The 14,349-nt window shown below is 41.8% G+C and overlaps 1 protein-coding gene across 9 annotated transcripts in view; it reads left to right on the top strand.

Annotated features, from left to right (window-relative positions):
* Nucleotides 1-14,349, top strand: part of LOC127358792 (ELKS/Rab6-interacting/CAST family member 1) — a 137,526-nt gene that overhangs the window by 16,531 nt on the left and 106,646 nt on the right. For all 9 annotated transcript variants that reach the window (XR_007882544.1, XR_007882543.1, XM_051392211.1 and 6 more), the window contains exons 5-6: nt 10,869-11,125; nt 11,223-11,394. Coding sequence is in view for 7 of the 9 variants with exons in the window: in XM_051392211.1 (XP_051248171.1) it covers nt 10,869-11,125; nt 11,223-11,394 (429 nt within the window). In the remaining 2 variants the exon portion in view is untranslated. The remainder of the gene's footprint in view (nt 1-10,868; nt 11,126-11,222; nt 11,395-14,349) is intronic.

The raw sequence follows: 14,349 nt of genomic DNA, 5'->3' as shown, positions 1-14,349 counted from the left end.
AGAGAAGCACCGAAAAAAAAAAAAAAAAAAGATGAGGGAATGATTGGAATGCTAAAGAAAAGCTTTACTTTCTTTTTTCTGTCCTCCTTTCCTCGTTAGTTTCTTTCTTTCTTACATAAAACACGCACACATTTTGTCTCTTTCTGTCTTTATTTTTCTCATTTACCCTCTACAATCTTAACAGCTGCCAGTTTGCAATGAATAAACATGCACTCTCAAGCAGAAGGCAAGCAGCATTCGCAATTGTAGCCATGACATCCAGGGTTCAACTCAGCATCACTGTTTCCATTCTGTTTCCATACTCTCTTGAAAACAACTCCACGTACCTAAAAGGGATCTTCATGCTGCAATGACACATTGCTAATTATTTTTTAAACTTATGATCACAATAAGGTGTGATGTGATGTACATATTGAGCTAAACACCTTAATTAATGCGTTTACCGAAATTAATTTAGCTTCTTCTTGCTCTCTGTTCTACGTGGTTTTGTCACAGCGCTGAATCATACCAGCTGAACAATAACCACTCTGTCTATCTGTTTCTGGGGCTGCTAGATCCAATCTATCATCTACTGTACTCCAGGCGAGCCACGTGACGTCAGCACCGGCGTGTGTGTGTGTGTGTGTGTGTGAGAGAAAGAGAGAGACAATCTATATGTTGGAGAAAGGGGGCTTTATGGTGGCTGTAGGTTGTGTCTCATACATGTTTGTGGTGTGTTTGAGACTGGACATGAGCGTGTGTTTGTGAACATATACTGTAGTGTTTGACTGATCATTTCTTTTCTTAGAGGAAGCAGTTGCCAGCTGTGTTTGTGTGTGATAGAGAGAAAGCCACAGAGGGTGTACTGTACCAGGAGGCAATCTTTGTCCTTTGTTGGCAGGCTTACGTGTGTGTCAGGACAATTGAGCTTTTTGTATACACAAATGTGTGTGTGTATGTCTGCGGAGGTGCAAATTGCTCAGTTGCCTGCATGTTTATAATTATGTATTTGTATTTGCATGTGTGTGTGTTAGTGTGTTAATACGGTATGTGCACATGGAAACGGACATGCATGTATCTTTCTGTGCATGTGCTGCCCCGCATCTACCATTTTCTATTTTTATCAAGCGTGTATGTTTTTGTACGCTGGCAACAGTTTGTGCGTGTTTTATTGAAGTGGACGGAAGCTGTATGATGTCAGAAGTTGTGTATATATGTGTGTGTGTGTGTGTGTCGGAGAAAGTGGCTGTTGTACTTTCACTGCTGCTCTTTTTTCATTCTCTTCAATTATTTAACCTAATACCCAAGGTGCTGGTTGGGAATAGAGGTTTGTGTGCGTCTGCTAGAGAGGGAGAAAACATTTCTAGTCTATAATAATACATAAATCTCCATGTGATTGTATTCAGTTGGTTAGCAGAGACACCGGTTCAGTAAGTTCATATCATCGTATTGTTGGAGGATAGATTTATTCAAAGAAACTAAATTGTCAAAATAATGGAACGTGTGTTGGTCTGTCTTCAGCCCAGAGGTCCTGTTTTGTTTTTGGGTAGAATTGAAGTGGCAAACCTACTACCTACTGATGCCAGTGGGCAAAAGGTCTGTGGGTTTGTCAGTTCTTTTTCTCAGTGTGTGTGTGTGTGTGTGTGTGTGTGTGTGTGTGTGTGTGTGTGTGTGTGTGTGTGAGAGAGAGAGAGAGAGAGAGAGAGAGAGAGAGAGAGAGAGAGAGAGAGAAAGAGGAGGTTAATCCAAACAGGCAGGTGAACACAGTGCCCGTTACACCTGGGCGGCACTTTGCCTTCAGGTCGATGGCGGGATGACAGAGATAGAAAGATGAGACAGAGAAGGAGAGGTTTTCTTTCCTCTCTTCTCCATACTTCTTCTTTCCTGCCTCTCTTTTTCTTTCGCTCAGAGCGAGAAAGTTAGAGAGATCAGAGAAAATGAGACACAGGCTGGCACTTGAGTGTGTTTTCCACTCTATGAACAAGGCAGTGAATAAGGCCTTCAGGTTAATGTGTAAAGGGATGGTGCCACCATTTCCATGGAAATGCTTAAACCATCTGAAACAAGTTAGATAATTACAACAAAAGTTCTTTATTCACTTTTCTAAGAGCACACTAAATAAAGGATGGACTACAGTTCAAAATTAAAGAGACAGCAGGTAGTGATAAATTACACAACAGATATTTTACTGTAAATATACTGTAAATGCACCTTGGATCGGTTTGTGTGCTGACTGAGTAAAGACTTATAATCAGCACTTAATGTTATTACACCTGGATTTGAACTGAGCATCTTGCATTTCTAATTCCATTACTCCAAACTGGCATTGAGCTCGTCCTCATGGGTTCAGATTAGTTCAAATCCAATAGAAATGGACAGCGCCAAGTATTTCCTGTGTGAGATTTCCATTTACTGTACTGCAAAAAAAAAAAAATGTTGCCAACAAGAGTTTCTGTGCCAGCTGGCTGCAAAAAATGCTTTGCCTGGCGATCTGTATACCAGCACAGACCTTACAGAAAGAGAGAGGGAGCGTGGGTGGATGGAGAGGGATGGATCACGAAGATGAATTGAGATGTAAAGATGTGTAAAATGTAGACCGGAAGAAGGAGGAAATTAGGAAAGTGGATGAGAAGGATAGATCAAACTGGAGCGCTGGGGACAAGGGCCAGGAGGAGGGAGGAAAGGAGGAGAGATGAATGGATGGCACGGAAGAATTGAGCTGAAAACAGCAGATGCAATATGGAGGAATGGAAAGACTGATGGATGTTGATGTGACGGGAGAGAAATGAAGGAAAGGAGGGTGGATGGAAAGATAGAAGTGATAGATTGACTTATAGAGAGGCATTAGGTATGGAGAAAGGGGGAGAGAGGATATGGGGGAATTGATAATAATGCTCATTTCCCTTTCTGTAGGGATTTTATCTGAGTCTTAGCCATAATAGGTGAGCAGGTATCACAGAGGATTTGATGATATTCAGAGATTAACGTTTAATCTGAACTGAATTGTATTTTTTTTTTTTTTGACGAGATGACTGCTGGGTTTTCTTGTTAAAAAGTGAGACTTGGATGAATCTCTCGGATGGGAGTTAGAGGAAGGGGAGGAGTAGGATTTATGGATAGAGAGTCAAAGAGAAAAGGCTTAACATGCACATAAACACGCATTCTAACACACACACACACACACACACACATACACACTCTCACAAGGATTCTGCAAACATTTTGTGCATTCCTCAGGGGTCACGCTTCTCGACTGCAGATCTACAACCGCGGTCTCGGCTGTCCCTCCTCTGTTCTATGATGAAGTCGGTCAGGTGACCTGGTCGTTTGTGTCATCTTAATTTACATCCCATGAGAAAGATGTTACCAAAATCAGCTTTGTTTCTGTGTCTGGTGGTTTTTGGGTAATGTGACCAAATAGCCCAGTGTAGTTGTAACCACCATTTGTCCGTCTGACATTCCTGTCTCATATAAAAACTATTACCAAGACAGCATTTTTTCCTCTTAGTAATATCGCTACAATCTGAGCTATTCTATCATTACTTGACGCCGCAGACTTGATTATAGTAATTCCCTCTTCTCTGGTCTTCCTAGTTGTGCTACTAGAAGTCTTCAGCTGGTTCAGAATGCTGCAATCTTCTGGTTCACATTCCCCAAAATATAAAATAAGGATGTTTTGTGCCCACCAGACAGAGACACAAAGCTAATTTTGGAACCCATCTTTTCATGAGCTGTGTGTGAGTTTCTTTCTTTAAACGCTGGCTGTTCTGCAGTCACCGGTGGAGGGACTGAAGCAGGACCGGGCAGATCTGAGTGTGAATGTGTTTTGACTGTGTGAATATGGTGCAGGACAGTCCTGGAGAAGACAGCATGCGGGCTCAGCGATATATAAAAAGTCGTTTTCCCCCCCCCCTCCAACCTGCTTTTGATGCATGATACCACGTTCTTTAAAATACAATGACAATCATCTCTCCGGCTCTCTCTGTCCACCCTGTCTTCCTCCTTCTGTTGCCTGCAGTCTGCACCTCTTTCCATCCTCTGCTCATCAACCCATGACTCATTATTCCTCTCTTGTGTATGTGTGTGTCTGTGTGTGTGTGTGTTAGCTCATGCCAGCATACTGTACGTGTGTGCGTGTCCCAAATTACACGTATCTTACCTAAAATATTTAAACCTCCGAAATAGTTCATTTATCACAGCTATTATCTCTGCGTTCGATTGTGTGTGTGTGCGTTTGTGTTTATATGTTGGGTGTGTTTTGTGTGTGTGTTTTTCACGCATGAACGCTCATCAGTAACAGATGGTCCTCAAACCTGTGTGTTTATTTAGTCAGGATGAAGAGATAGGTGAGAAAGAGAAAGAGAGAGAGGGATGGAGAGGAGCAAGGTAAATACAGGGAATGATGGCGGGGGAGAAAAAGGCAGATGGACCGAGGGAGGGAGGGAGGCAGGGGAGGGGAGTAGCGATGAATGGACGAGAAAGACTTGTGGAGAGAATTTAACTGAAAAACAGAGGACGAGGGACAGAAAAAAGGAGGAGCCTTCTACGCTCAGGAGTCTTATAAAACTTTAACTTTAATGCAGGGGGGGGGGGAATTGCACTCTTTTCCTCTGCTTTTCGTTTACAAAGACACACTGTTCATTTTATAGTGGAAAGAAATGGAGAGATTAGAAATTGAAAGTAAAGAGAGGGTCAGCTCCCCCTCTTTTCCTACAAGGCTGTGATTTTGTGAGTTTTCGTTCTCACTTTCTCCACTTTCTCTCCCTCTGTGTGTGTGTGTGTGTGTGTGTGTGTGTGTGTGTGTGTAGGCCTGTGGTAGCCATGTCTTTCCTTATAAGGAGTGGGTTTGGGAAGAGTTGGTGAGGAATGAACAGAATTACGGTGCAGTCACTCCCCTTTTTCTGCTGCTGCTTTTTTCTCCTCTGCATCTGCATATACCATTCTATCTGTCTGTCTATCTGTCCGTTATGTGTTCACGTGAAATAAATGTGACAACTGCAATGTTTCTTCTCTTCTCTCGTCTCTCTTCCCGCTCTTTAAACCCACTACTGACCCTGGTGTTGCATCACAAAGTGACTGATAAGGGTCAACATTTCAGTCTTACATTTTGCCCCCCACCTTGGCTACTTGTTCTTTCCCTCATTTAATCTCTTGCCTCTGCTTCCCTTTTAATCCACACTTATTCTTGTCTTTCCTCCTTTTATTTTCATACATTTATGTACAATCTGATGCTATTTTTTTCCATCAGCTTGCTCTCCTTCTTTTGGAAAATGAGGGATTTTCTTGTGTTTCTTCCTCTCATTCCTCCTCTTCATTATGTTCTTCATCCTCCACCTTTATCCCCAGAGAAAGAAGAGAGTGTGTGTGTTAATCTGCATGTTGTCTGATTCCTGAGTGGGCGATGCTTTCAAACTGCTCACGGTCATTACACACACACACACACGCACGCACAAACAGCATGACCACTGCCTCTAACATTGTGCGCGTGTGGGCATTATCGCGCACTTGCTGTGTGTGTGTTTGTCACAGTGTGTGTCTGTTTGTGAGGGGGGGGGAGCGTGACTCACCCGGCGAGCGCAGAAAAAGCGAGGGATATGAGACAGAGGAGTAATAACGGAGAGATGGTTAATAGCAAACGACAGATGAGCAGTGGCCGGAAGGGGGGACGATGAGCGGTTGGAAAAATTGTCACCATATTCACGGACGGATTTTCTCTTCTCAGCTCTTGTTTTCTCTCCTCTTTTTCCTCTAAATATGTATTGGAATTATGTAGACTGCTCATTAGAAAACAAAGCATCATTAATTTGTTTTTCTAACGATTATTTTTCTGTTTCCAAAGACACTTAACACATCCAATATGTTAAATTTCAACTACAATGTTAGTTGTAAACCCTCTTTTGTTGAAGCCATTTTTAATCCTTCTAGTCAGGTGAATTTGGGGGTATACTCGGTGTAGAAAAGTCATGATCAGGTCAAGTTGAGTCCTACATTTGCAACCTCTGTGCGACTGAAAACTGGATCTCAGTTGAGTCGTGAAACTTTGCTTTAGGCTGTACTGTGATGCAATGATCCCCTCCAACCTATTATAGGTTCTACCACGAGCCTTGTGGTCATGAAGCGTCCCAGAAGCGTGTTGTTTAAAAGTTCTAGTGGTGTAAAAAAGAGAAGGCTGCACAGTTGATGGTGGCGTGTTATTGTTGTATGGATCATTTTATGCCTCTGGCTACTTTTGCTTCTGATATCGGCTAAACTGAAAACACAGACCAACATACAGATGGAGGCTGATGAAGCCTCTTATTAGCAGCTTGTTGGAGGAGCTCGTCACATCTTGTATTTGCATTTATTGATTTCACAACCAGAGTGGCCGCTAACGTTGTAATTTGCAAGTGATAGATTGCTTAAGAGAACAAAACGTCTGCAGTCTGTTCAACAAACAGTAATTTTTTCTATTGACAGCAGGGTGCGGAAGCATTAAATTGATGTCTTCCTGCAGGTTTGCTTAAGCAATGTCGTTGCCCTTTTTTAAGGAGTAATCTCTGCTTTTTGAGTAACCTTGGTTGCTCATCTGCATGTAAACACAGTGGTGGTGTTTTCTACAGATAGTGTTTACAGTCAACATGAAATCTGAGGAGCTGATGGACCGTCTTGTGCTCATACAGTACACATGTCCTTTCAGTCCACTGTGCTTCAGTGTGTATATGTAAATGCATTCCACCATGTACATAGCCGGTATGCCACAAGGTTTCCAAATGTTCCTACGAAGACAGTAAGAGAACTTTTCAATCGAACTCACAAAGTTTTGATTTGTTGAACATCACTGCGATCAAGACAATCTCCCATCTTGCACTTGTTTACATCAGCTTGATGAATTTATTCCTCCCTCCCTTAGACATCTGATGGAGAGATTCGTCATCTTGATTTGTCTGCTTGTTTGTGTGTTTGTCACATTTGTACACAGTTTAAATTTGTCTCTCTCTTTCATGCTAGTTTATCATTTGAATGTGAAAATAAACTGAAAACTGCCATGTAAAGTAAACATAGTGATCAGTAGTTAGGGAATAAAATGGGAAAGGACCTGTTTGGTTTTACATGTTGTTGTACAGTGTTGTTGTGTAGTCTGACTCACAGTGTGGTCTCAACATGTGAATGTGTACGGTACATGTGTGCATGTTTCTGGAGGCACATGTGTTTGCAGTCCTGTCTCTGTTTTTGAGTGGTGGCTGACCCTCTCGGTCCCATGTGCACTGTAGTGTTTGACAGGGTCAAAGGTGAAGGAGCCAAACACGACTCAGCAGAAACTGAGAAGAAAAACAAAACTTGTATTCTGAGTCTCTCTCCTTCTCTCTATCTCTCTCTTTCTCTCCTCTCTTTCATCCCTTGTTCCATTTCTGCTGGACACAGTTAACGCACTGTTTTCTCTAACTGCTCCCTTCTCCTTATCTCCCTCTCTGTTTTTGTTTCCTTTTGCTTGCTTCCTTTTTATATTTCACTCCCTTTTTTCCCTCTCTCTCTTGTGGTCTGGCATTTCTCCGCTCTACATTCCAGCTGTGTGTGGGGTGAGGGGGGGAGTTACTGGCACATGCCCTTGTGTGTGTGTGTGTGTGTGTGTGTGTGTGTGTGTGTGTGTGTGTGATTCTGAATTCTCTATATGTAACCTTTTGATGTTGTGTGTGTGTTTATACTGTATTTGCTTGACTTCATACAGAAACGCACTGATTTGCGTTTCTGTGTCGGCTTTGTGTTCGTGTGTTTGCACATTCATTTCTGCAACTCTGACATACTTTGGGATGCTTGATGTGTGTGTGTGTATATGTGTGTTTTCCTGACTGATTATTACAGTATATAATGAATGGTGCAGGAAATGGCATGCATGTGCATTTCTTTAATACCTACATATCACATGAAATATATTATATCCTATACATATTACTGTAATGAGCATGAATATGTGTGTGTGTGTGTCTGTCTGTCTGTCTGTCTGTCTGTCCTTTCGGCACATATACTGTGCAGCTACCTTTTTTCTGTGTACATACTGTTTATATTAATAGCTATGGCTGCAACCAATTATTAATTCCACTATTGATTTCATTGATTTTTACAGTTAATCAATTCATAGCTTAAAGGCAAAAGATAAAGGCAAACTTATTTATGTAGTTAAAATCCATGCGTGTGGTGCTTTACAGTTTTAAACTTCCAAAGGAAATGGAAACAAACTTTAAACGACTGAATAAAAGAAAGTGTGAACATGTATAAAAATTTAGACATAAGTAAATTAAAGCTATAAACATTAGAAGGCAGCAGAAATAACAGGTTTTTGAATTTGTTATTTGGGGCACATCTTAGATCCTCTGGTAATTTATATTTATTAAAGTGTCAGAAATGAGGACAAAAGCCAATTCCAAGTTTCTAGAGGCCAAGTGGATGTCTTTCAGTTGCTTAGTTTGTCTTAGCAACAGTCAAAACCCCCCAAAACATTATTTTTACAATGAGATAAGATAAAGAAAAGCTGCAGATTCTCACACTGGGTACAGCAGAATCCATACATATTTCTTTTGATAAAGTGCTTAAGACAAATAATAAAAAAATACTTTAAAACTGTTTTCAGTTAATATTCTGTCGATTCAGAATAAGATCAACTTCGTGTTAAGCCCTTTTAAAAAACAATTGAGATTTTGTGCAAACTCTTGCACATTTTCATCGTTTGGGTGGGTCAGTGTTTGCGTGTCTGAGGGAGGAATCATAGTTGGAATGGAAACAGAGAGATAAACCACAGAGGCAATATTAAAGAGAGGAGAAGGATGCTTCTTCTTCAGGGAAGTCCTATCAATGTCAGAGTCAGTCATCAACACGTGTGTACGTGTGTACTGTGTGTGTGTGTGTGTGTGTGTGTGTGTGTATGTATGTGTGCGTGTGTGTGTGCACGTGTGCGTGTGTGTGAGAGGAGCTATTGTATGAGTCAGCAGACCAACCCACTCACCCACACAAACACACAGTGATACAATAAGGAGAGATGAGGATCAAACTTAAAAATGTTAACTGTATTTTGCTGCAATATTCTGTACATTTGTCTCAATAGAGATAGAAAATGAACAGAACTGGACAAGGCCAAGCAGGAGATGCACTGCCCTGCCTGCCCTGCAACATTAAGCTGAGCTATCATGAAAGACTTGGATATTATTTAATTATCTGTCATCCTGTTCTTTTTAGTGTGTCTGTTTGTGCGACCATTCAGTGTATGTGTGATCACAGTCTGATGCTTCTACTTTCTCTCTTCTCCTCCTCAATATCTTAGAGTTGTTTTTCTTTGCCTCCCTGCTCATTCGTCTCTTTCCTTTTCCCTTTAATCCTATTCTTTCCCTCGTCAGTGTTGATTAACGATAGCTGCGAGGGAGCGATAGCATCTCTGCCTTTTTTTAACCTCTTCACTTTCTTTGTCTTCTCTCTTTTTCTTTTTTAATCTCCTGGTTACTTCTGCTCTCATTCATGCACTTTCTTTCTCAGCACTTTGCTACCTGTATTATTTTATCTCTGGAAATACTTCATGACTCACGGTGCCGGTGATGACCTGGCTGTTGTTCAGCGTATGTGTGACGCATTTTAAAGAAGCCTGGGGGACATCACTGTAACAACACACACACACACACACACACACACACACACACACACACACACACACACACATGCTGTTTAAACTTTTGTCTGACTCAGGGGTAGTCATGTCACGTTGTCCTCAGCTACGATGGTAGTGATACTAACCTGCCAACACACTCACTCAAGATGACATACGCATGTTGTCTCTGCTGGTCACTCACACACACATTGTTTAAGATCTGCTGTGATCTATTTTACGGATTGGGCAAATCAATCAAACTCAATCAAGTCTCAGTCAAGTGATGTTTATTTGCATAGCTCTGCGTGCTTTACGGTTCCACATCAATAACTCAGGGTATCTCTAAATATTGAATGTTGGTATTTATATCTCACTTTGTGGAATGCATTGGGATTATTTTTAGAAGGTAACAAGAGGCCAGGGTTTACCATGGCATTAATAACTGAATACCGGCATTTCGGATTTGTGTATTCCTACAAATAATTCCAGACCAAGCCCAAGATCTCCAAGAAGAAGAGAAAAACCTCTGCAAAAGGCAATGGTCCATTGTCTGTTTTAACTTGCCATTGTTGCCACTTGCCATTTTACAATGGGCTACCCCACCACCCTGTCCAACCATCCATCCATCCATCCATTCCTTTTCAAGTTGCTTATCCTTATCAAGTTTACAGTGACAACAGTGTGAGCACAGCAAGCCACATGCCCTTTTGCCCTGTAGCTTACATCAGCTCCTTCCAGTGATCCCCAAGTGCTCGCAGGTCACCTGGGAGATATAATCTCCCCTGCATGCTCTGGGTCCACCCTGGGTTGTTTTCTTTGTGGGACTTGGCCATAACACCTAAAAAAAAAAAAAAAGGAGGTGGAAAAAGGCGCCCTTGCAAAGCCAGCATTACTGCAGCAGACCAATTTCCAATTTCACAGTATGTTTTTACCATCAAATTACCACAGTTGACACACATTGAATTGGTTTGGAGATCAGGCGCCTGAGTTGTTGGGCAGTTTTTTTTTTTTTTTTTTACTGCTTGGCCCCTAACCTAGCCTTCATGTGGACCATAAGTTTGGAAAGCCCAAAATCTGAGTTTAATAAAGATTAAGTGGATAGCACAGATTAACAACCTCTGCTAATATTTTATAGTCCTGTTGTGCAATGGAACAGTAAAAATCTTACTTGGTACTCTATTAACTATATTAATCTTCTCAGCAGCTTCGCCACAACGTCCAACTCCTGTTAATCTCTTACATTTATAACTCTAAATTAAACTTCTTTCTCTCCCTCCAGCATTTTCAGTGCACCATCCAGGCTTTACAAGATGAGCTCAGAATCCAGCGGGATCTCAACCAGCTCTTGCAGTCCGATTACTCAGAGTCCGGTCTCCTCGGAAATCAGTCCATCTCCCCTCAGGATATGACAGAGGAGAACTTCCTGCGTCTCCATGGCGAGTATGAGCGACAGGTCAAAGAGCTCTTCCTCCTGAGGAAGACTGTGGAAGAGATGGAGCTGAGGATAGATACACAGAAACACACGCTAACTGCCAGGTAAAGATAAAAAGCATTGTGAACTTGACTCAAGTCACGTGATTTCAGGGACCTCCTGCTGCCATTTTAGGCTATTAAATCGATTCTTTTCTAACAGGGATGAATCCATAAAGAAGTTACTGGAAATGTTGCAGAGTAAAGGCCTGTCGTCCCGGGCAACCGAGGAAGACCATGAACGCACGAGGCGTCTGGCTGATGCTGAGATGACCATCCACCAACTAGAGGGCCTGCTGGAGCAAAAAGACAAGGAGATGCTACAACTCAGAGAGGTGTGTGTGTGTGTGTGTGTGTGTGTGTGTGTGTGTGTGTGTGTGTGTTGTCTGTGTGTGTGACTGGTGAAGAAGAAACAAAGTGCATTCAAGCATTCCCATGTGTGAGGGTGTGTGTCTTTGTGTGCAGCCAGATGTGAGTGTGTGCAAATCAAACCATGTGATTTCCAGGAAAGGCCCTTGGCTGCTTTCACTCTTGGCTCTTAATTCATATTTTAATACAAAACAGAAATATCAACACACAAATACACGGGAATACACACTTTATCCTATTGTGTCTTCTCTCTCCTGCTCACTTTGTCTCTTTTCTTACTTTAACTCTCCTTTCATCAACGTGTTTGTTGTTTTATACAACAGCTCCCTCTAGTGGTAACATGTTGGTAATGAACAACAAGAGATCAAAGATGGACATTTCAGCTTTTTCAGTAGAAAAAAACATTTATTTTAGTGTACAGAATACCTAAATAAATAATTATGATGCTTTGTGATACATCTTTCCTGGACACATTCCAGCAGTAACTCACAAATTAGTTATGTCTCACATTTCAATATAACTAATAAACAGACCTAAATAATTTGAAAATTGACTGAAGTACAGGGTAACAGACAGAGAATGTATCAAAATGAGATATTTATTAATTAATGATAGATAAATAGCCTTTATTGTCCCAGGAGGGAACTATTTTTACCTGCTCCTTACTCACAAGAAAGATTTACAGTGACACAATATTCATCTTCAACCTGTCAAAGAGCCACCAGGCTGACAACAGTTTCAGTTACACTGCAAAATATACAAAACAACTGATCTCAAGCCAGCCTTTTATGACCAGCTCCAAATGCACCATGAGCCACAGCTGTGAGGGTGAAATACACATAAACACACACACACACAAGAGCAAGTGATGCATCATTGAATGTATCATAGGCAGCAAATGACTGAGAAAGAAAGTCAGGAAGCAAAATGTTTTTAGTTTTTTCAGAAAGGGTTTAATGGCCCGTGTTGCCTCACATTGCATCAGTGTGCTGTACAGAGTTTCGTTTTTTTTTTTTTTGACAGTATTTGACAACAGACATTGTTAATTGCAAAGCAGAAAACCCCTCAGGAGAACCGGAATCATAGTACGCAATATCTGAAAGATAGTTTCAGTATAGGTTAAACTAAAAATTACAGTAGTAAATAGTGTAGAAGTGTCTATTGTGCATTTGTCTTGCAGACTTCCTGCTTCACTGCTGACACTTCTCTTTAGGACATTGTTAATTTCACCAATTAACGGGCCAGTTCTCGCAAACTCCCTAAAGCTAAAAAGAGAGCAATATTTTCATATCTTCAAAAATGTCCCTAGTGGGGTTGGAGCTGAGGCTCAGCAGTAAAAAGACGTCTGTGTGGGAGCAAAGAAAAGCTGTAAGGATTTGAATCTAAGCTATTGAATACCTAATTTTAAAATGGAGTCACTTCAAATTATTAGACCATCATATATATATATATATATATATAGCTCTGAAATATTTTATTACAAGAAAACTGGATTCATAGAAGTAAGTCATATTAGTGACCTTTCTTTCCCTGGCTCCACACTTTTACAATGTCTACATTAGTTCTAATCTTACCTGTAACAATCTCCAGGAAGTGATAACCAAACAAGAAATCTTTTTTTAGGGAATATCTGAGTGTGTGTATGAGTATGTGTGTGTGTGCCTGTGTGGTCATGAGCATTCATAGCATTCATATAAGCGCCTTAAGCCATGGCACCCCACCATCCCTTTCACATATGTGTGTTTTTGTGCTTCCTGGCTCATGCATTAGCTTTCTTTGTTAGCCTCTAAGTGTGTTGCCTCCAAAGAAAAGCAGTGATGCGTACACTGCTATGTCCTCCCCTCTGCTTTCATTCCCTCCCTCTCTCTGACTCTTTCTGCCCGTCCTTTCTGTCTCTTTTTTTGTGCCTTTACATCTGCCACTACACTCCCTCTTCTTCTTTCTCTCCCTTCCCTTTGCTCTCATCTTTGCTCATCTTCATTTGACTAGTGAGTTGTGATGTGGTAACAACAGCCAGACAGATAGGATTTGCGTTGCATGTAGCTCCGTGGATTAGTGTATTTAAAATTTTGACTTTAGATAATTTTATGAGAATTTTAGGAAGATAAATCATGTGATATGATGCTGCTGTATGAGATTGAAACTGGCATTCTGTAGTTAGAGTTTCAAGCATTTGAAGCCGTAAGACTGGATCTTTTCTTTTTTTTTTTTTTTACTTGGACTTTTTTATATTCTACACCACTTTAGATTTCATTTGAACCTGAAGGCTTCAAAGCTGGGAGCTAATTAATTAAATTAGAATCATTTCAGGCTGTCAGATTTGATCTGAAACGGTGTCAGCTCAGACAGTGGCGTTCCTCATAGTTTGAAAGATGTGGGATGGACGGATCGACCCAAGGAGGCTAAAAGCCAGCTCCTACGCAAGAGGAAAACAACTCCTTCCCGCCTCCCCCTCCATCCCCATCTCTCCCTCTTTTCCTGTTTCTCCCTCCATCCCTATTCCACCTCCTTTCCACGTGTCTCCTCCCTTCCAACCCTCTCCTCATTTCTCCCCCTCGCGCCATCACCCACTGTGCTCCTCTCCCTCTTTCCCCGCACCTTCCCCTCCTTCCCATCGGCACTCCATCCATCCTGTGGTCTTCCCCTCCTCCTGTCCTCCCCACTATCCCTCTTTCGTCGTCGCCTCCTCGGTCCATCCTTCCCTCCAGCGCTCGCCGTCCTTCCCTGCTCCCGCTCCACGGCCTACACCCTCCATTCAGCCAACGCTCCATCCCTTTCCATCAGTTGCTATCGCCTCCTGTTCTGGCCAACGACCTCCTCTTCCCTCACTCCATCCCTCACTCCTTCCCTCACAACATCCCTCACTCCATCCCTCACTCCATCCCTCACACCATCCCTCACTCCATCCCTCTGTGTCTCTC

The sequence above is a fragment of the Dicentrarchus labrax genome, unplaced genomic scaffold, assembly GCF_905237075.1.
Source record: "Dicentrarchus labrax unplaced genomic scaffold, dlabrax2021, whole genome shotgun sequence".
Classification (NCBI taxonomy): Eukaryota; Metazoa; Chordata; class Actinopteri; family Moronidae; genus Dicentrarchus; species Dicentrarchus labrax.
Note: the sequence above shows the minus strand (reverse complement) of the source record. Positions and strands in the feature narration are given on the sequence as shown.